This window comes from Chinchilla lanigera, unplaced genomic scaffold (genome assembly GCF_000276665.1).
Source record: "Chinchilla lanigera isolate Chin_1 unplaced genomic scaffold, ChiLan1.0 scaffold00026, whole genome shotgun sequence".
Taxonomy (NCBI): Eukaryota; Metazoa; Chordata; class Mammalia; order Rodentia; family Chinchillidae; genus Chinchilla; species Chinchilla lanigera.
This window is the reverse complement of record NW_004955427.1, coordinates 12,389,396-12,412,119: the sequence shown is the minus strand read 5'-3', so window position 1 is coordinate 12,412,119 and position 22,724 is coordinate 12,389,396. Positions and strand designations below refer to the sequence as shown.

The 22,724-nt window shown below is 40.3% G+C and overlaps 1 protein-coding gene across 2 annotated transcripts in view; it reads right to left on the bottom strand.

The window, feature by feature from the left end:
* Positions 1 to 8,416: 8,416 nt before the first annotated feature.
* Positions 8,417 to 22,724, bottom strand: part of Abhd10 (abhydrolase domain containing 10) — a 14,759-nt gene continuing 451 nt past the window's right edge. Inside the window, exons 2-5 of one of the 2 annotated variants that reach the window (XM_005386378.2) lie at positions 20,674 to 20,857; positions 14,049 to 14,160; positions 13,543 to 13,680; positions 8,417 to 9,349 (exon numbers count right to left, since the gene is read on the bottom strand). In XM_005386378.2, the coding sequence (XP_005386435.1) occupies positions 9,005 to 9,349; positions 13,543 to 13,680; positions 14,049 to 14,160; positions 20,674 to 20,857 (779 nt within the window). In that variant the 3' untranslated portion in view covers positions 8,417 to 9,004. The remainder of the gene's footprint in view (positions 9,350 to 13,542; positions 13,681 to 14,048; positions 14,161 to 20,673; positions 20,858 to 22,724) is intronic. The other variant, XM_013515213.1, reaches the window with a different exon arrangement.

Here is a 22,724-nt window from a genome sequence, read left to right as displayed (position 1 = left end):
GAGGGTTGTGCTTCTAGAGTGTAAGCTACCTGAGGTTAAAGACAGACTCACTGGTGCAATGTAAATATCATGGTAATTTCATGAGAAAAACACCCAAGTGTTTGCTCTTTACTTCATTTCTTTGTTCAATAAATGTTTATTTATTGCTTAACTGTGTCAAATACTGGACTGGAAAAAAATGAAATTCTGGCTCTAGAAAGGGTTGGTAAATTGACTCAAGCACATTAGGTAAAGCAAATCTAGTACATAGGATAGTGATTATTTTCCCTGTGGGAAATTGATTAGAAGCTATGCAGGAAATGACTCCTCCAGTAATACACATATTGAGAAAAATCTCCTGACGCCTGGGGCCTAGTCTAGGGAAAATTTAATTATTTAGTAGACACGAGTGGTTTGCCTGAAAAAAGACTTAGTGGCCAGTAGTTGAAAGCTTGGGGAACGGAATACCATGGCAGGCAGAGGTTGTGAGAAAACCAGGAGACCCCAGGAAAGCAGAAGTTTTATAAAGAGATAAAGGGAGAAGTGAGCCAGGTGTCGTGGCGCACTCCTGTAATCCCAGGATTCAGGAGGCTGAGGCAAGAGGATCATTGCTGGGAGTCTGAAACCAGCCTGGGCTACAAAGTGAGCTCAAGGCCAGCCTGAACTGCACAGTGAGACCCTGTCTCAAAAAAAAAAAAAAAAAAAAAAAAAAAAAAAGAAAGAAAGAGAACTGGTTTGCGGCTGCATAGGATCTCAGCTGAAATTCTAAGCCAGCAGAACTGTCTGCAGAGACTTGGCGCTTTGGGGGAGAGCTGAGAGCAGGCAGATTAGCAGCAGAATTACGAAAATCACTAGTTGCCCCTGGAAGAGAAGCAATAAGGTTAGTTCCACCTGGGACTCCGAGGACAGAGGGCCAGTCAGAAAGCATGTATCCTTTTCCATGCCTAGCATTTGTCTAAAGAAGATTTTGGTTTGTTATTAAACAAAGCTAGGATTCTAAAGATATACATTTGTCTGCCTTTTCTTTCTTTTTCTCTTCTCTTCTCCCCACCCCCAGATCTTTTGTACCCAAAGATTCCTTCCCACTAAAATGGAAGAGTTAGCACGTTTCAAGTGAGTGACTGAGTCCATGGTTCTGGAGGGGATGCAGTACTCAGGTTGGGTCTGAGGACAGGGTGTTAAGTGTCTAGAAATCTAGAGAAAACCACTGGGTCCCTCAACCTTGTACCCCACCCAACTTGAAGAGAAACACTCCAACAGACAACCGGTCTGTTCAAACACAAAGCCCCTCACTCAGCTTAGAGACTAAAGTAAATCTGTTTATCAGGATGATTCCCAGGCCTAGTTCTCAAGCTTACAGGAAACCTCGTAAGTCTGCAGAATGCCATGCTGTAAATCAGCAGCATGCCAATGTCCTCCTGCATTTCCCACCCCCAGAGGCATCAGACCCACCAATCACCCCTGAGAAACTTAAATTTTCCACTTTCCTCAGTTGAATCTCCCCATCCCATACTGAAAATAGTCTTTGAAATAGGACTCCTTCCTTTGTTTGGGGCGAACAGCTTTCTTGCCCTTGGCCCAGGCTGCACTCAGCCTGAAATAAAGATATTACTGTTTGCTTCAGTTATGGTTTGTGTCTGCATGTCCCCCCCAAATCCACACACAGTCATAGGGCAGGCTTTTAGTGGTCTGATTCAGGGTTGTGAGTGCTACACTGCACTGGGGCATATAGTTTACATATGTGAGGGAGAGGAAGAGGCTGCTTGCTGTCACTCCTCCCTTTTTGCTGTTATTGCTTTTGCTGCCTTCTGTTGCCATGAACTATTGAGCTCTGCCATGTGCCACTCTGCCTTGGATCCAGCCAAGTAAGGACTGAAATCTCTAAATACTGTGAGCTAAATAAACCTTTCCTTCCTTAATTTTGAGCATCAGGTATTTTGTCTCAGCAATGAGAGAAAAGTAACCAAGACACAATTTGGTACCAGGAGTGGGGTTCTTGCTGTGACTATACCTGACCATGTGGTTCAAGAGCCTTTGGAAATGGCTTGTGGGAAGTGTTTGGAAAGGTTTTGAGATGTTGTCTGAAGGAGTAGAGCTGGAATGCCTTCAGTTGTTCTGTGTGGGGGATTCTGGCCAGAGCTCAGAAAACCAGAAGGCTAATAGAAATCCTGCCGGTAAAGACTGGGTTGGAGGCTTCTGATGGGAAGGACTGCATTGGTTGTTGGACTCCAAATGATGTGTGTTATGGCTTGGCAGAAAGTTTGTCTGCATTTTGCTTGTGTCCAAAGACTTTGCCTGAGACTGAGATTAAGGGCAACGGCGGCGGCGGATTGATTAATCTGGCAAAAGAAATTTCCAGGCAGTCAAATGTTGAGGTGGTGGCATGGCTGTTGTAGAGGGCTTTTAGCCAAATTTATGTTGAGAATCAAGAGCAGAGAGCCCAGCAAGATGATTTAAAATGTAAATTTTGCCAGAAAGGAAGCTTTAGTAAAGCTGTGGATTGCAAAGATAAAGCTGAGGAGATCTCCATTGCTGAGAAGGAACAAGAGAATGGAAAAGATGGCCTGAGGGTATCACAAGAAGCAGCAAATCTCCACCCTTTGCAGCCTCAAAACTGCAAAGGCGAAAGACTCTGCTTTGAGAAGAAAGCCACAGAGCACCATGTTCCAGAATGGTGGCTGTGGCTGCACCATGTGCCAGAATGGTGGCAGCAGAGAGAATTTGCTCCTCAGAATTGGATTCAGAGTGCCCAGCAATCCAGGCACTCGATCCCTATGGCCAAGAGAGAGGAAAGCTTGGCTACTGCTCCAGGTGGCAGCAGACCTTGGCATGAGCCACGTAGTGCTGGTTTTAGGTACATACAGAATGTAAGAGTTCTGAGGTTAAAAAGGCTCCCACCTCAATTTCAGAAGAGGGCCTGGGAAGCCAGGCAGTGTGCCCCTGTGAGGGCAGTATATGAAGCTGTGAGTATGAAGCAAAAGGTACAGTATAGACCTCAGAAGTTTGGAAAAGCCAGGAACGTGGATTGTTGGAGGAAAGCTGCAAGGAGGGAGCAAAGGGGGGTCCAAGAGAGAAGCCATGGGAGCTGTAACCACTAGAAGTGTTACAGGGGTGAAGTCACACAAGCCCTTCAGAGCTCACAACCTGCCACAAGTTGTTCCAGATGCTGGATGTGGAATTACAGGACTTAATGTTTGCCCTGTTGTTATGTTGGACTTGCTTTGGTCCCAATGCTTTGTATCCCTGTTTGTACCTTTTGGAATGGTAATGTTTATTTTGTGCCATTGAATGTTGGAAGTGTTTAACTTTTCATTTGTACAGGGGCTCACAGCTAAGAGTTTGCCTTACATCTCAGAGGAGACTTGGGACTTGGACTTTTTAGCAATGCTGAAACTGTTAGGACTTTGGCAACTCTTGCAGATGGACTAAATGCTATTTGTATAAAGGGATGTGAATGAGTCTTTAGGGGGCCATAGGTGGAATGTTATGGTTTGTGTCTGCATGTCCCCCCAAATACTCATGCAGTCATGGGGCAGGTTTTTAGAGTTTTGATTCAGGGTTGTGAGTGCTACACTGGGGCAGATAGTTTGCACATGTAAGGGAGAGGAAGAGGCTGCCTGCTGCCACTCCTCTTTTTTGCTCTTGATGCTTTTGCTGTCTTCTGCCACCATGAACTACTGCCCTCTGCCACACGCTACTCTGCCTTGGAGCCAGCCAAGTAAGGACTGAAACCTCCACAAACTATAAGCTAAATAAACCTTTCCTTCCTTAATTTTGGGCATCAGGTGTTTTGTCCCAGTAATGAGAGAAAAGTAACCAAGACAACTTCAATCTTACCTGACCTAGTGGTCTCTGTCATTGCTCAGGGTCTAGCCTAGCAATAACTTATAGAGGAAAAATGCTGGGTTCCCTGGAAAATGGCTCAAGGTAGCATTTACTGAATGCTGACTAGCATTATAGTTACTTTTTTGCAATAAAGTTTTCAAGGGTCTATGCTATATACAGTACCTGAGGTACACAAGTGAAGCATGATAAATTAGTCCAGTAGTAAAGTTAAAATTGTAAACAATAAACACGGGCCAGATCTCATGGTAAAATTATTCCTAAGGCACTTAGGTTGGTACACTTAACCCAGGGGAAGGGGTTAGGGAATTACAGAAAGGTTTATAAATGAGAAGACTTTGCACGTTGAATGATACATAGGTATTTGCTGGGTGGATGGGCTCAGGCAGGAGGCCATGGAGTATAGATGACAAACACAGTTTACTTAAGAAGGTGAAAATGTTCCTGTATCAACAAAGCATTGGGTTCAAGGGGAGGCACAGAAAGAAAATGAAACTGGTTTGTCAGGCAGGCAAGAAATGATAAAGTACAGTGCTTGCAAGTACTTATGGTTAAATTTTCACGAATTTTGAGAGACAGTTATTAGGTGCAGCCATTACTAGCAATTACATTATATTATCTTTCTCTTAAATGAATTCTATTACAAAGGTTAAATACTCAAAGCAAAGGCTTCTTAATTTATTTTGCTACATTTCCCCACTGCCTATATTTCTGAGGGGATTTGTGTTTATTTTCTCTGTAAGGTGCTAATATGACATGGTGTGCTATGGGGGCACTTCTTCACAGCTCTGCATTCGGTGACGTCCTGGGGATAGTTTGAGGCAGCCATGATGGGAGTACTTATGCAATGATGTTGGTATTGCTACAAATCAGCTCCCGACCAAGCAAGTTATTAAATATTCACCAACTTTGTATGGAATTATGTATCATGAAAAAGAATTTGAAAATTTTCATTGGGAACTGTGAGAATGGCTCACAGTTTTGACTTGGGTCATTGACACTGGTGTTATTTATGGCAAGACTTACAGGTGGGGGTGATGCAGAAAGGGGAAAAAATAATAGGGCTTGGAGCTAACCATATTTGGAAGGCCCACGGTCTGAGCTCATTAGTTCGTCAGTTTTATGAGTCTGGAGTTGAGGGAAGTCTAGATGGCAGGAATGTACCTGAATCACTTGCATGCAGGTAGTAGTTAAAACTATAAACAGGAGTGATGTTGCTGACACAGGCTGAGAAGTTCAAAGCGGGACGCTCTATGGAAAATGCATGGACAGGGTGCTCTTCGTGAGACCAGAGGACCCAGCAACCATCTTTCTGGGAAAGAGGTGGGCATAAGTCAGGCAGGGCTTCACAAAGAAACTTGCAGGCACTAGACCTTCTGTTACTGGCGGTAATAGTGAAAAGCAAGTTGAGCTTTTTTTTTTTTTTTTGAATTCTAAACTATAGGCCAAATTCTGAAAACCTAGGAAGATACAGTGAGAAAGGATATTTTCCCCAAAATACATATTCAGTTTTTAAAATACCTCCAGTGTTTTAGATATATTCTCTAACTACACTAAACATCATATCTTTTCATACACCAAGTTCTACATACTACATGAGTGTTGCTAACAAGTTACAATGGGCCTCTATCTGGAAGAGCTTTTAAAAGGTACTTTCAGAGGTTGTCCCTATGTATCTACAGCTTTTACAGCTGAGGATCCAAAATGACTCATAACTATGTGCCTACATTGAACATGTATAGACTTTTTGCCATAACTCCCTGAAACACAGGGTAACAATGACTTACATAGCATTTCAATGTGTTGTTGTAAGTGATCTAGAGATGATCTAAATAAAGCACCCTGGAGGATGCGCACCGCTTACTATGAATACTATGCCATTTTAGAAGAGAAAAAGGAGCTTTCTTGGATTTTGAGATCCTCAGGGAGCGCTGGAACCACCCTTCTGTGGACATCAAGGAGTAAGTATGTAAATTTCACCTAGAAGTATGTAAGTTCTTTAGATTTTTTTTCTAACTGTTCCAGGTTTAGTGATCTTTAACATACTTTGGGGACTGCTGAGGAAGTTAGAAGGTGAGGAGAGTTCTCTTCTCTGTCTCCAAGCTTTGGAAAACAGCCTTGCCCAGGGCTCTTTTCTTCCTCTCTTCCAGATATCAGAGGATGACATACTAGAAATTTTCTAAACTCAACAGATGTGGCAAAATTAAAATATATTACCTGGCCTCAATTAGCCTTCTTCTTTTTTGATATTTGCCTTATTGTTTCCCACTGTGTGTGCTGAGATGGTCTGCAGGGATCATGCCTCTTTTAAAATAATCTGGGAATTCCAAATGATGAGGTGTGCATGTTCTGCTGGCTACACATGCATTTTACGTGTTGGTGAATACATAGCACAGAATGAACATCTGGAAAAAAAATACCTGCAGGGGAAAGTAGAAGAAAACACTACAGTAATTAACAATGTACTGAAAAACACTACATTTCACCAATTCAAGCTCATGAAATTTGGTATCAATCTCTGGAAAGCTCAAGAATTTGTTTTGGTGAGACAAGTTCTCACTATACAGTTCAGGCTGAACTCATGGTGATTTTTCTGCCTCAGCCTCCTGAATGCTGTGATTAGAGGGGTGGACCACCACAGTTGGCAGTAAAGCTTGCTTGCTTATGTATGTATGTACGTATATATTTATTCACCTAGTACAGGAATCAAACTCAGGACCTTGCACTTGCCAGGCAGGCGCTTGTGCTGCTGAGTACCTCCCCGGCCCAAAAAGCTACATTTTAAAACATCTTTTTTATCTTTAGATTGTGAACTTCTCTCTCCTGTTTTGAACATTTGAATAACATCATACAATAACACTTCACCTTGGGGTCTTCATGTCAGGAAAGTCAAACCTGTTTGAGAAGCCCTACCTTTCTTGCTTTCACTTTTCTTTCTTAGCACCATGGATTATTTGTGTCCACTCATTTCTCACTGGACTGTGCTCTCGATACAAAAAATAACCATGAAAAGGAAGCATCTCCTATGCCACTGTTCTAAATGTGTTACACTTATTTATCTTCACACCCTATTACCTGGGTTTGTCATAGATGAGGAACCAGCTCGGAGAGGTTAAGTAAACCGCGCAGCAGTGATAAATGGTAAGTCGGGATTCCAACCCTCTCTCGTCCTCACCGCTGCTATCCTGCCCTCCATGTCCACTATGACTCTACCGTGTTCGTTACAGTTTACAACCCCAGCAAACTCTCATGGTGGGGCCTTTGTCTCTTTGATTTTCCTAGCAATCATGACAAGCAATGTCTTGCACAATAGGCCCTACAATCGCCAGTGTTACTATCAACTCATTCCAGCGGCACTGATTCCTCTTTTTGACTTGTGATTTCTCTGGTATACAAGGTAACCCACGGACTGTAACTTTACGGTATCTGCATCAGGAGTCCCCAAGACCATCCTCAGAGCTGAAGACTTTCTGGGACTCACAAGGCTCAGCACAGAGTCTACTAGCAGCTATGACTGTTTTTATAAAGCAAAATCAGCAAAGGTCAGAGGTACGTGTGGTAAAGCCTGGGGAAACTAGGTACACGTGTTCAAGAACCCTCTTCCAGGGGTCACAAAAGCCGAGTTTAATTCTTCCAACAATGACTTATAATAGCGCATACAAAATGTTGTTCACATGGACACTTAGACTCCGTGCCCAGGGTTTTCACTGGGGGTGGTCACGTAGGTAGTCTACCTAGCGCACACCGAAGTTCTGGGCTCCCAGCAGAAAATCAACTGTTCAGCACAAGCCTCATTGTTTGGTGATAGCTTAGCACAGGTAGCTACTTTGAGCAGCTGTGGGAAGCGTGGAAGCCCCTTGAAATCCACGTTCCCAAATGCCAACCAACAGCTAACCTTGTAAAGCAGGTCTCTAGGGATAATCGGCCAGCCTGCTACAGGACACTTCTCTGCACAGCACGTTGACCCCAAACTCAATGCCTATAAATACTCTATTTCTTAAACTGTTCTTTGAACCAGGTTTACTATCTGCTGACTGCCTCATTAATATGTTACATCTATGACACATGCTCATTTTATGTGTGAGTCATGTTGCCAACTTAATAGAAGTTTTACTCTGACAGACATAAGCTAACCAGGCTAAATAAAGTTTAGCTAAAATTAATAGCTAAAACACACCAGCTCAGTAACATCAAAGCTGATCCCTATACATGCTCATTTTAGTAATCGAAAGAAACCCCTTTTATCCTTACATACTTTTCTTACTGACTCCATGTCAGAAGTCCTCTGATTTAAGTGGAAACACTTGGCTCTTTACACTCACGTCTCTTACTGACAAAAGGTATTTCTGCAAGCAGGCATTCATGCAGAAAGATCAACTTCCTCATCAGTTGCATCAATCATTATGTAGAAATGCTACATCATTAAGATGAATTTTCCATTTAAATATGACATGTACTCTGGTTTCTCTTCAGATCGAACTAATCTTTTACCTTTTAAATATGACAGGTAAGTGAAAATTTAGAAATATGTCCTCCTATCACCGTAAACAGTTGTGAGCCTTTGGAAAAGAGCTTAGAGTTCAAACATAACACATTCTTACTTTTAAATTTTATTACGCTTCAGATATTTTGCCAATTATTTCAACTTGCTTCAACAAACGTTTTCTTGTATTTTATAGCATTTGAAAATCTGAAGTTATTTTACAAACTTCCATATATAATGGAAACAAAACCCCAAATATTCAAGCTTTACTAATAATTCTAAGTAGATAAGAACATAAGAGGTGGCCCAGCTAACATATTTGTAAGAAAGGTAAACATCTCTTGAATAAAAAAATAGGATTTTAATGAAAAAAAAAAAAATCAAAGATTGTAGGAAGAAGAAAACTGTCTAAACAGCAGTCAGTACTTTTGCCACAATTGGTATTATTCGTGCTGAAACATCATTAAATAAATACTTATTTGATATTTACAAACAGAGGTAAGAGGGAAAAACCTTAAGTATCAGGATCTTTGATTCACTATTCTTTCAATCTTCTGGACATGTCAGTTTACATACCAATTAGAAATATGATTCTAGGCTGGGGATATAGCTCAGTGGCATAAGCGCCTGCCTGGCAAGCGTGAGGTCGTGAGTTCGATGCCCAGTACCGCAAAAAAAAAAAAAAAAAGAAATATGATTCTAGGGAACTACAATTGAAAGCTTGTCAATTAAGTCATCAATAGTGTAAGTAAGAAGCTGTAAGTCCGCCTTCTCCTTCATCCGGTGGCCACTGTCTTTCCGGAGGATGACATCCACATCTGTGCTGAGCACTTGGTCAGCCACCTGCATGGACGTGTACCAAGGGACGATGTCGTCCTTCATGCCGTGGAGCAACCGCATGGGGCAGCTCACGGGAATGGGGCTGTGCAGCAAGCAGTGGTGCTCCGCCTCCTTGATGAAACTGTACTGAACACGGTAAAACCCATCTGGGTGGTATTTTGATGGCAGGTTCCACGTGCCTTTTATCTCTGCTTCTTTTTGTACCTAGTGGGAAAAAATGGGGAAAACAGAAGAATGTATGCACATTAACACATGCAATAATCTTGAACAGCTTTAAAAATGCAGTCCTTGAAGGACACAGATAAAAAAGGACACAGATAAAAGTCCAATAATAAGCATCAAAAATCACATGCCATGTGCAAGGGACTGGGACAGGTACTTTACACACATTCTCTCACAAAATTCTCGCAAGAATTCTGCTATTATCCCATTTTCATAAAAGATAACAGCAAGGTTTCGAGAAGTCAAAGGTCACCTTCAAAGTTAAAAGCTAGAAATGGTTATAGCTAGGAATCAAACTTTGATTGGTCTAACTTCATCATAAAGCTTCTTAAATAAGGTGTTACTTCACTACAATGGCAAAGGGACGCGGAGGGGGAGAAATGCATGATAATTTCTGGAAATCAGTCCAAGAACATTCATATTTACATCAAATTAAATCTTAGATAAAAACTGCTTACATTTTAAAATCATAAAACTAAAATACCCATCAGAAGTACCTAAAATGGGCCAGGGATAGAGGGAGAGTCAAGCACAGAACTGAGAAGTGAGACAAGGATACACATGCTCATGCAATTTCAGACTGAAGTTTTTACCTTCCAGAGTCCTAAGAACGGGAAAAGAAATTCTCGTTGTTTTGTTTCTGACAACAAAGAGGCCTTCCAAATACTTTCTAGAAACTGAAAATTATCTTTTCTACATTCATCTCTTAAAATGAAACATTCTATACCCTATGATCCTTTGACAATTACTACTTTGTTTGTTTAGTTCAAGCTGGCCATGAAGTCACTTTGTATCCCAGGCTGGCCTCAAACTCACAGCAGTCCTCCTGCCTGTCTCCCAGGTCCTGGGATTACAGGCTTGTGCCACCATGCCCAGCTAATTCCTATTTTTTAGATTATAATTTGTCTTGATTTTTCTAATAAAAATTGGAATTTTCTCTAGAAAATTCTCCATAATCTTCTCACAGAAAATCCAAAAAAATTTATAAAGAAATCATAATATTACCTTATGGTTATCATGAATATTCTGACTTATTTCCTTCCATAATTTTCAAGGTGTTTTGTTTTTGTATCTGAATTATGTAAAATATATTGTCTATTACACATTCATATACAATTTTCTGTGCGACTTTATTTATGTAGAGTATGTACTTCTGGGTTTTAAAAAATTTTATAGAAAGTTATAAAGGCTACAAAATAGTCCAAAATAATCTTACACTGAACATCTTTGGGTACAAATGTTTATTTACCTATAATAAATTCTTAAGAGAAAATTATCAGAATCTGAAATAAAGTATCAAGCTGTATATAGGTATATGGCTCCTGAAATCATATGATATAAAGAGTATTTTTCATTAGAAAAATAGTTCAGCGAGCTCAAGGTCAGCCCAAACTGCATCAAAAAGAAAGCTATAACAAAAGGAAAGCCATACATAACATTTTAAAATGCAAATTTTAATAAAGGGTCTATGATTTTTCTGTGTTTAAAATAATTTATTGCAAATGTAAAGATAAAAAATCAGAATTTGAAAACAAAATATACATTTTATATATATACATATAGACATTTTAACTTTAACTTGGGCATATTTTTAACTTAGCTCCATTCGTTACTAGCTGACACGGAAGCTAGCAAATTACTGAGACACTGAATTAATAATAATTTCACTTGAGTCATACCTGAATCCTAACTTTGTTATCTGCCATTGAATTGAATGAGTGTGGCTCACCTGAAGAACAACGTTAACCTTATAAAATGCTTCATGTCTCATACTCTCAAAAATAAAAGTTCAGAACCGACAAAGGCAGTATTACCCAAAGACAATGTAGAGACAGTTCTAGATAAGAAGAGACTGTATTAAGTCAGTGTGGTTTTCAGATGCTTACAGCCCAAACCACTCGTCTCTCGTTTACAAATAAGATACTGATTACAGTCAGTTAAGAGGGAGGTCAAGTTCCCAGGCAAGCAGTGACCAATGCTGTGCGTCACAGTCCCAAGGTTACAGAGGATGGCAAAATCCTCCACTTCTGCCCCGGGACATCTTTAGAACCTGCTGACAGTGTGCAAAAGAGGCAGCGGTCCCAGTGCCCCCGCTCTGCCCATCGCCAGGCTTTCACTCCTGAGTTAACGAGGGTCTAATTTACATTTAACAATGATAAGCCCTGGCTTACACAGCACAGATCTTCTTGGACACACACGGAGCTATCTACATTTCCCTCTCACAGAGTGATGCAGATACACATAAGCAAAAGAAATCCATGGATCTTGCCCTTTACCAAAAAAAAAAAAAAAAAAAGCGTAACAGACTCCTTTCCAATCTGGGACGTCCTTGAGTGACTCCCTCCCATGAGAAGCATGGGTCCAGGCTTAAAGGCAGGAAAAGGTAATGCTGAAAAAAGCAAGAGGACTGAGCAACTATGTATGAGAAAAAAGAAAGTGAAAAAAATTCAGACACTGTGAATAAGTGCAAGGAAGATCAGCTTTGTAATTTTAGTACCCAGAGGGGGTAATATGAGGATTCTGGCTACTCGATGTCTTTTCTTAAGGAGCTGGGAAGACCGAGATGAACTATGAATCAATTTAGGTGACACACGGTTTCAGGTTTTAATGCAGAACTTGAGGCAAAAGTCAGTGACTTTGTTCAACACTACATATTTCTTCTTTTTCTCTTCTCATCTGCTTGGATTCTCTGTAACCGATTCTCAAACTTTACTCCAGGGACTTGTTAAAACATACACTGCTGGGCCCATACTGTCCACTTCTGACTGAGGATAAAGCTCAAGAATCGGCAAGCCTAGCAAGTTCTTAGGTGACGCTGATCTGCTGGCCTGGGAACATCACTTCTTGAACCAGTGCTCTGGACTGTTTTGTTTGTTTTGTTCTGCGATACTGGCAGTTGAACCTAGGGCCTCTGCACTGAGCTGGGTCCTAGTCTTTTTAAAAAATTTTAGCTGGGCGTGGTGGTGCACGCCTGTGATCCCAGCACTTGAGAGGCAGGAGGATCGTTGAGAGTTCGAGACCAGTGTGGGCTACAAAGTGAGCTCAAGGCCAGCCTGAACTGCATACCGAGACCCTGTTTCAAAAAGACAAAAACAAAAATTTTTTTTTTGAGACAGTCTCTCACAAACTCTCCTGTGCTGGGCTTAAACCTGCATCTTCCAGCAATAGGCTCCCAGATTGCTGGCTTTAGGTTGCTTTTTTTCTTTAATTCGTATGTCTAAAGTCAGCCACTAACTTAGTCCCATAGGTAAAATTCACTTATCTGCGGGAGCTGTTTGGACAGGGTCTTGCTCTGTAGTTCAGGCTGGCTCTGAACTCTCTAAGCAGCCCAGGCTGGCCTGGAACTTGGAGAGATCCTCTTGCCTCAGCCTGATGGGGTGCTAGGATTATAGGTGTGCACCACCATGCCACGTCTGGCTCACGGGTGAAATGTGGATTCCTGGCGGGGGAGCCACCCAAGGAGAACTCAACTGATTGCAAAACAAAAAACATAGATGAAAATAAACAACTATCACTCATTATTTCCTTATCTTTGTAGACAACTAAAGTGCTTACACATGTGTCCAAGGTAACAGTATAATAAACTAATTACCTTCCCATGTATTTTAGAAGCCTCATTTCTGTCATGAGTTGGTGAAGAACATGCTAATAATGAAATGTACATTTTTTTCCTTTAAGATGAAGACTCAAGGTTAGAAAATGAATGGCAACTAAGCAAAGAAGCCAGAACAGGGAAATTTTCTCTCCAGTGTGCTCACACTGATTGACTGACAGGTACGGTCTGCAGACAGGCTCTGAGGCTGCTTCAGGCTCACTGTCTTAGAACGTGGTAGTCCAGTCTAACGCGGTCATAAGGACAAGCACTGCTGCCCAGACACCACGAAGTGAGAATGAGAGGCGCAAAAAGACATCATGATGAATGTCAAAGAAATGATTAAAAAAGGAACTGGAAAGTGCGATCACATAAGATGGTTGAAATATTTAGCAGAACGATTTGAAAGGAAATCCTGAAGGCCAAATAGTGAACTGCAGCAGACAGACTGTGTACAAAAGGCCGCTAGGATAAAGACAGGTCAGTGTAGTAAGGCAAAGGGCAGATGACACGTAAACGTTTGAAAGTAAGGTAGAAGACAGGCGGGAAGACACAGACCTTGGTAAAGGGACTTGTGACTTACCTCAACAGGAAGCTGATTAAACTGTGTCACTAGCGCATCTGCAGCTGTAGCTACACCAACAAGAGCCATGACCTTCTCTGGCCGTGCAATTGCAGCATGGAGCATGAGCCACCCACCAAGGCTAGACCCGACCAGTATCTACAAATGACAATACAGATGGCTTGAAAGCGCAATTTCTTTTTCTTCTCTACAGTAAGAAAGCGACAGTTTAATAGAAATGTAAGTATTTTTTTTTAAATGTTACGTAGTTCCCAGACTTCTAATATTTGGCACCGAACTCAATTAACATTCTGTTAAACTATTAGGTCTATAACGTCAATGATAAGAATAAAATTTATAAAAAGTAAACTGCTACTTTTATTAGAGTTAAAATGACACACAATTTTTAAATCGAAATTATCAAAATTATGAAACATTTAAAACGTTCAATGAATTTTCACATCTATGATATCTTAAATGTAAGGTTACAGTTAATGCTCATAATCGTATGTAACAAAAACAGTCACCTGTGGTCCTACAGCTATACCATCAATTACAGAAAGAATATCTTTTCTCCATTTCCCCACCGTGCATTCTTCTAAGTTACCCTCTGAATTTCCAACTCCTGAGTAATCAAACCTGGAAAAAGCGGAAAATATGTATTTATATCTAAATGTTATATATCTACCTATACAGCTGTTTCTTAGATTTTTAAAGATTTATAATGTTTACTATAATGCCTAAAATACAGTAAAACCTCAGTCAGTGCGTATTTGTGCAAAGCCTGCTGGCTTAGTCATCGAACAGCCCGGCCCTCTGATCACTTTCCTACCCGCTTCACTGCTGCCAGCCTCGCCCAAGTCACTCCTGCCTTCAGACTGAACCAGTGTAACAGCCGCCCGCCAGGTCTCTTCCATCCATGGCTCACTCTTAGTCTAGTCCCCACAGCGGTCTTCAGGATCCCTCTCAAACAGGTAAGTCTTGCAGAAACCCTGCAGAGGCTTTTTGTATTTATAAAATCTGAAGTCCTTACCATACCTCAGCCCCTCACGTCTTCCTGTTCTCAGGATCCCTCCTGTTGTCCCAACCAAGCTCTCACTTCCCTTCTTCTAGATGAAGGAACAGGACATTCACACTCCTGCCTCATCGGCTTCTCCCCGTGTGGAACATCCACCTCCGGAGACCCACTCAGACTGGCCCTCACTTCACTCGGGACGTGGGCTCACATACTACACCCCCAGAAGTCTTAGCGACCATTCAATCAGTAAAACTGTGCTTCTTTTATCATTCTCTATTTCCTTATTTTATTTTCTTCCTAGAACTTATTACTACTTGACACGAAAGATGCTTATTTGTGGCCTGCCTCCCGTCCCAGAACACAAACTCTCAGAGCCTGTATCAGTACCTTGCAAATGGTAAGTGCGGAACGAAAGGGAGGAAGGAGGCCAGAATCAAATCACCATCATGAATGTGTTCAATTCCCCTTCCAACTTCCCAGGTATCCAGGTCGTACAAACACTGCTTGATTTATGAACTCTACCTCTCCTTCAAGGTCTCAACTTAATAAGTCATAAAGAATCATCTGATGCCCACAGACTACCCAAACCCTACTCACACCGAACTACTCTTAATTCTCAAAGCCCTTTCAGGACTTTTGAGCCGCTGCATGGTGTTCCATTGCCAAGAAATCCCTCCTTCCCCAACCAAATTCCTAGTCATCTTCTAAGTCATGTCACCTCCTTTGGCAAACTTTCCCCATTTAGGACCAGGTACTTTCTTCTGTACGAACTGAACATTTTTCATACTATGTGTTGCAATCAAGTTTCAAGTATCTGTGTTCCTCTGACCTGCCGGTCAAGGGCAGGCTGTTTATGCAAGTTCGCTTTTCCAGAACACGACGCTGCCTGCCCTCCAGCACTGTCACTCATTCTCCGTTCTTAGCAGTTCAACCCTTTGTCTGCACTTCGGAAGGCCAGCACCTTGGTGCAGGTCCCAGTGGTCTAAAATGCAGATCGTCACAGCAGTCTCACTGTGTGTGCGTGACTGTCTCCTGATGAATCTACTTTGCACTGGTTGGTTTTTTTCTTGAAAATTATGCTTTGGCTTTACGTTGAATGGCTCCCTGCAAGCAACAACATTAGTCCTTCAACCTACTGTTTAAGAATATTGTGTTCTCATCTCAGGTTGATCTCTTGTCACTTATCAAACGAAACTATAGTACTACATTAGCCAGCTGATTAATTTGTTAGTCACCTGCCATTCCTTCTCCATCATCTTCTTCACTAAAATATTCTTTTTCAGAACCTAGTCCAAATAAACCTTTTTGGTGGAAAACCATCCTATCTAGGTTAAAGATCTCTCTCTCTCAAGAAACTTCCATAGGATTTGTCAGCCACAGGCAGTTTATTATACCCTGCTCTCTAAGAAGAGGGAGGGGAGAGGGAGAGAAAGAGAAGGGAAGGGAGAGGAAGAATGCCTGCCTGTGAGACGCTAAGACCCTGCAGGGGAAAGCCCGTATCTGGTACTGTCTCCGCATTCTTCATAGAGGTTAGGTATGAAAACTTCACACTGAGGACGACAGTATCACTAAATCAGTACACTGAAAGATTAAAATAAAAAATACTTCATTCAAATATCGAGCTTTCGTCTGTTTCTTATTCTTAAAATCTAGTGAAAACTAATGAGACCCAGTATTTTTAGGTTATATGAAAGGGTATGTGATACACTGTATAAACACATTTCCTAAGAGATAAGAGATTTGTAAGTGATAAAGGAAAATGAAATTAAAATTGTCTTTAGGTTTGAAGTGAACTGATGTTGGATCCTTGGGAAACCTGAATGAGCTTGCTGCTGTACGCTAAATCAGTTAGTGTTCCCCCATCAATTCAGGGTGCCGAGAGGACAGACTAAGAAGAAGAGAGGGGAAAGAGACCCGCTGATTTCTCTTACCCTTACTGGAGAGTATATGGATACTGTTACATACAGCATCCTTTCCAACTGTCTTCCAAATGCACAGTAAGGATGCAACATACTTATAGAGTTCCTCCATAAAGAAAAATACAGACACACCTCAGAGATACTGCAGGTTCATTCTAGACCACCACAAGATATTGAATATTGCAATAAAGAGAATCACATGAATTTCTGAGATTCCATCTCACCCCAGAAAGAATGGCTATCATTAAGAAATCAACCACTAACAAATGCTGGAGGGGCTGTGGGGAAAAAGGATCTTTCTCCACTGTTAGTGGGAATGTAGACTGGTACAAGCACTGTGGAAATCAGTGTGCAGATTCCTCAAAAAACTAGGATTAGAGGGCCCATTCCACCCAGCTATTCCCCTTCTGGGTATTTTCCCAAAAGAATTAAAGATAGTATACCACAACAATGTATGTGCACCCATGTGTATAGCAGCATGACTTGTAATAGCTAAATCTTGGAAACAACTCAAATGCCCATCAACTGAGGAATGGTTAAAAAAGATGTTATCTTTTTATACAATGAAGTACTACTCAGCTATAAAGAAGGATAAACTTAAGAAGACCATACTCATAAATGAAATAAATCAGACCCACATGTGTAAACATTGTATTGTCTCCCTAGTGTAAAAACCTGAAAGAGTAAATAAGATCTAAAATACACAACAGATATTGTGAAAGGGAAAGAAACTGCTCAAAAGGAAAAAAACAACTGGGATGGGGGAAGAAAAAATATATATACACAAGATAGCTAAGATAATTATACTAATTTCTATTAGTTCATTAAATGGAATGGTTTATGCTTATATTGTTCAATCAGCTTTGTATGCCTGTATCTTATAATCTGAGTAACTACTTTGAAGATAACAATACACAATATAATAGTCATTGTTAATTTATCTTGTTTGGAAATTCTGTATCGTTTTTATTGTTTCTTTCTCATTAAAAAAGATATTTAAACTACAGTGTAGTCTACTAAATGTGCAATAACATTATGTCCTACAAAAATACTTTGATTAACACGTTCCCATTGGCTTCAGCCACAACCAGTGGTACATGATGACCTGTACCATCAGCCGGCTTGTACCACTGCGGGTCAAAGTGGTACGTACAGTCCTGCATGGGACAGACATGCACGTACCGCCAGTCTGGCAAGCTGCTCAGCAGTGAGACATACAAATTATGGATGAACATGTTAAAAATACTCTGTTACTAAAATATACCAAGGAGCATCTAAAATGTAGGAAAAATGGTGCCTGGTATTAGTCTTGCTTGATGCAGGATTGCCATAAACTTTCATTTTGTAAAAAACTCAGTATCTGTGAAACACAATAAAGTAAAGCAAAGCAAAGGGATGCCTTCATAAACATTTAGTGATGCTAACAGGTTCTAGGTAAAAATAGAGATGCAGTTCACTCTTACTGAACCTTAGTCTACAACAAAAGATACTAATTCAAACACATTCGGCACTTTTCAGATTTCTAAACAGTAACACTATTCTATCCTAGCAGCCTCAATTCTCCACAGACACAGTCTCAAATTAAAAATATTATTACAATAATCCTGAGAATATTGGCCTCTAACGCACATGTTATATTCTTAAACTCTGACTCAATTTTAAGCATGAAGACAGGACATTAATCATTTTCATATGGCCATATGTACTATTTCTTGTATATTAAACTAGCCATTTCATCTTTCAAGGTGTAAAAATTTTATAGCAAGTCATCAAAAAAGTATACTGAAAAACTGGAAAATATGTAGACAGAAGAAAATCTCTTATAAGAAGCTAAAATGACATCAATAGTTAATACTGATTAGATGGCAATGAAGTTTGATAAGGGGAAATAAAAAGGAATTTGATCAAATAAAAAATTTGTAGTGAAGGGTGTATACCTTACAAAGGTATTACTCATATGACATCCAAAATATAGAAACCCAACATAATCTTTTTTGGAGGGGACGGTTAAGACAGAGTCTCCCTGCTTCGTCCGGGCTGGTCTAGAACTCATGGCTTTCCTCCTGCCTCAGCCTCCCAAGTGCTGGGGTTACAGGCATGAGCCACCACACCTGGCTTCTCACATTAAGTCTTACAGGGAGATAGGAACCGGTTCTAATTGTCACAGCCTCAAGTGAAATTCAGCATCACTAAAATGATGATTTTTTGATTCAAATGCTTTTTAGGGGGCAAAAGAGCGATATCAACACCATATTGCTGATGTTTTGCTCAAAGCCGTCTCTCTCTACAGACAGCTCCTTCCTCCTATCTTCTTCAGTGTTCTAAAGTTCTCTTTATCCACTTCATTCCTCAGTTTTCTTCACTTTATGTAATTAAATACACTGCTCTTTTGACAGTGACATTCTGATGTGTGTTTGTATACTTTCACATTTGTATTTTTTCCACTGTAGGTGAAAGATCCTTAAAAAATAGTGCATTGTTTTATAATTCTTGGTATATTACTCATCCTGACATCTTTTTTTTTTTCTTTTTCTGGTACCGGGAATTCAACTCACAACCTTGCGCTTGCCAGGCAGGCACTGTGCTGCTGAGCTAAATCCCCAGCCCTCTTGGTGTATTACTCAACACCCAATATTTCCAAAAAACACTCCAGTCCTGAGAATAACAGTTAAGTCAATGAGATTTTAAAAGTTTGAAATATGGAAATGAAATTAATCTGTTACCATGATAGAACTAAGACTAATTCCATATAACTGACATAATTTCTTTTAATATATCGAAGAGATAATGTCCAAAAAAAAATTTTTTTTTTTTTGTCCTGTTTGAGACAGGGTCTCACTGTGCAGTTCAGGCTGGCCTTGAGCTCACTTTGTAGCCCAGGCTGGCCTCGAACTCACAATGATCCTCCTGCCTCAGCCTCCCGAGTGCTGGGATTACAGGTGTGCCAGGTGTGCACCACCACGCCCAGCTCTGTCTAAACGTTTTATATATAGCTGTATTTTCTAAAACTATTAAATGAATTTAGTGAAACTACTCTTCTAAAATTTAGAGGTGAATACATTTTTATGCTATTAATGCTAGAAAAAAATTCAAATTTTAATTCAACTCTCTTGTTTTTTGGATGACAATGTTAGGTCCCATGTTTATTAACTGACTTGTCTGGTCCCAGTTACTAAATTTATTCTAGAACCCAGAATTCTTAAATTCCAGTTCAATGCTCTTTCAACTAAACCACACTCTGTTCTGGAAAATTTTTCACCAAAAAAATCACCACCAAAGTAAACTGAGAAATTGGAAAATATGTAAACAGCAGGTAAAACCTCTTATAATAAGCTAAAAATGAAATTAACGTTAATAGTGATTAGATAGCAAGGACAAACGTAACAACAAAGTGAACAAATTATTTTACTAAGATAATTGTCTGTATGAAAAACCAGAAATTATTAAAGTAAGCTTCAGTTAAACAACATATACTCCTCTTTATGTTCATACATAATTAGATTACAGGAGTGAAAGAAGAAAACTCGGCAGAAACGTGAGTTGCTATACTAACTTTGTAATACTCTTTTTGTTTTGGTGTTTTGAGACAGGGTTCCGCTATGTAGTTCATCATTCAGGCTGGGTTTGAACTCACTATGCAGTTCAAGCTGGCTTAGAACTCACAACAATCCTCCCGTTTCCGCCCTTGAGTGCTGGGGTTACGGGTGTGCGCCACCACAGCCAGCTATAATACTTTTAAATATATCTAACGTTACAAATTTTGTGAGTGTAGTGCTGGGAATTGAACCCAGGTCCTTATGTACTTCATACACGTTAAATGTATACTCTTACAGCCCTAAGTACATATTTTAGCAGGCAGTCAAATAAACCGTTATACCTCCCACAGAAAACTAATATAACTGCAGCAGAGTACAAGAAAGTCAACTAGTGTTTTTGTCATACAGATTATTGCACCTTAAGAACTTAGTCACTGCTAATCTCCTTAATATATCTTTTCCTGCCAGCACCGTCAGTGTGGCACAAAGACATTTCAGAAAGGTCTTTTAAAGGTTACTTTTACAATGATCCTGTATCACAAAATGCAAGTTTACAGACCATTAAAATCAATGAATCTATTAAAGTGCTGGCATTTGCTTCAACTGGTGAGAGCAGAAGTAGTTCTCCACCGCCATGCTAAATGACAGGAACAGGTTCTCCGAAAAATGTGGTTCCTACCTTATATAGGCATGCCCTAGAGATCTGCAGAATTCCTCAAGCGCCATTGCTTTTGTACCATTCATGTTAGAGATGTAGCCAGGGATGAAGATAATTCCCGGACTTTTGCCTTTTAGTCTCTTATAAGCCAGTTTTGGAAGGTCTGGTCGATTAAGGAAAGAGAATGATGTCTTTTGTCTGCAAGCTAACCAAAGTACACAGAACATAAATTACAGTTTCCAACTAGTTTTTGGGAAATCATCTATTTCAAATTTTCTTAACTCACTGGGTTAATGTTAAATACTATTTCCAATTCACAGGACAAACAAAACCAGATACAAAGTACATACTAAATTAACAAATCTCTGCACCAGGTCTTCAGCTTTAAAATTTTGTCAAGATTAGTAACTTTTTAAGCCAGGATCCAATCTTCATTCTTCGAAAATACACAAGGAGGCAGAAATTCCAAGGCAACAAAGGACAGTGATTCATCAAAAAATATTCTCCTGTTGCTACTGTATCACTTATCCTGAACAGAATCAATCACAATTCAGATTTAACTAGACTAGATTCAATCCTCTCTTGTGAGATTTTGGTTTTTTTGTTTGAGGAGTTTCCATCCTGTACTTTGGGCATATGAGTAGGGGAAAAAAGGTTGGGTCAGCCTTTGGGAAATTGTTTCAAACTCTCACCCTAAACCTTTCATTTCTGACTCTCATTCACACAGGGCACTTAGGAAATCTGGGGCTGTGATAACAAAGTATCATAATTTTGCTTCAGGTGAAGTCAATTCAAGGAGCAATTCCTTTCTAAATAACCTTGAATAACATATAATAGTACCATTTTCACAACAGATTTCTCATAGGACTCAGCATCCTTTGTGTTTTATACATTGGCTTCACTTTTGTGAATGGTATAGAACAATTCAAATGGTAAACTTTACAAGATTACTCCACTTCCTTGTTTTAATTTTTTCCCTACTATAAAAATACACTTAAAAAGTAAAAAGTATTTTTTAAAAAAATTCCCAGTTTGTCCCTCCAAAGCCATTAGGTTTGTATATTTCTTTACAGTGTTCTTTTGGACTAAGAAACGTTTTTAAACATTACATGGAGTCTTCTTCCACGTTCTTGTGGTTCGTGAAAATTTCTCTTTCTTTTCCTACGTGTGCTGTAAACGTTTTCCCCACTCTGGATTTGTGAAGTTGATTTTTTAAAACTTAATTGAAGGCTTTACATCTACCCCCTTTGCATAACTGTTTTACACCTCCCATGTATTGAGAAACATGTCAAATTTAAAACATTAGGGCAAAAACAGGGCTATCAGGGGTCACTTATGTTGGTCAGGACACTGCATTAGCCATAATGTTCATTTCTAATTTCCTGAGTTAAGCACTCAAATAATCCTTTCCACCCTTCCCCAAATATTCCAACACAGAAACTCCCCCTGAGAAAATTACAACTTACTCAGTGTCAGTGAATTGTAAGTGGGCAAATTCTAATACGATATCCAGAAATTATCTTGAGACCATAAGGATGAGCTGTGCATAAAAGCTAAATATTTGCTAAAGGGATGAAAGGCTATTTTAATAAACTGACATTTGGTTGTTTACAAATGAATGTAAGTCAAACTGATTATGTAAATTTTGGGTATTTTCCACTGGAAACAAAGGGTCTGTGCCACGAGGTTATCACTCCAGGCACCACGCGTCTGACAACTGCGCGTCCAGGGTGTGAAAAACACACAAAGGGGTATTAACAGCCTCACACATACAGTACGAATATGCTTCTAAATGTTGGTTTCCTTTGCAAAGTAGTGATATTACGGTTCTTTCACTGAGGGAGCAGCAGGGCCACGGGCTTAAAGAAGGCGGCGGCACTTTTGCAAAGAACACGCCTCCTATTTGAAGCATCGAGTCAGGGGAATGCAAGGCTAACAGTTTTGCAGAAACGACCCGAAGGGCCCCAGACGCAGCTCGTAACCAACGCGCTGCGGACGCGTCCTTCCCTTCCGGCGCCGGGGGCGGGGCAGAGCGGCGCGCAGGCGCGGGGCGGGGCTGCTCGGACGGCGGG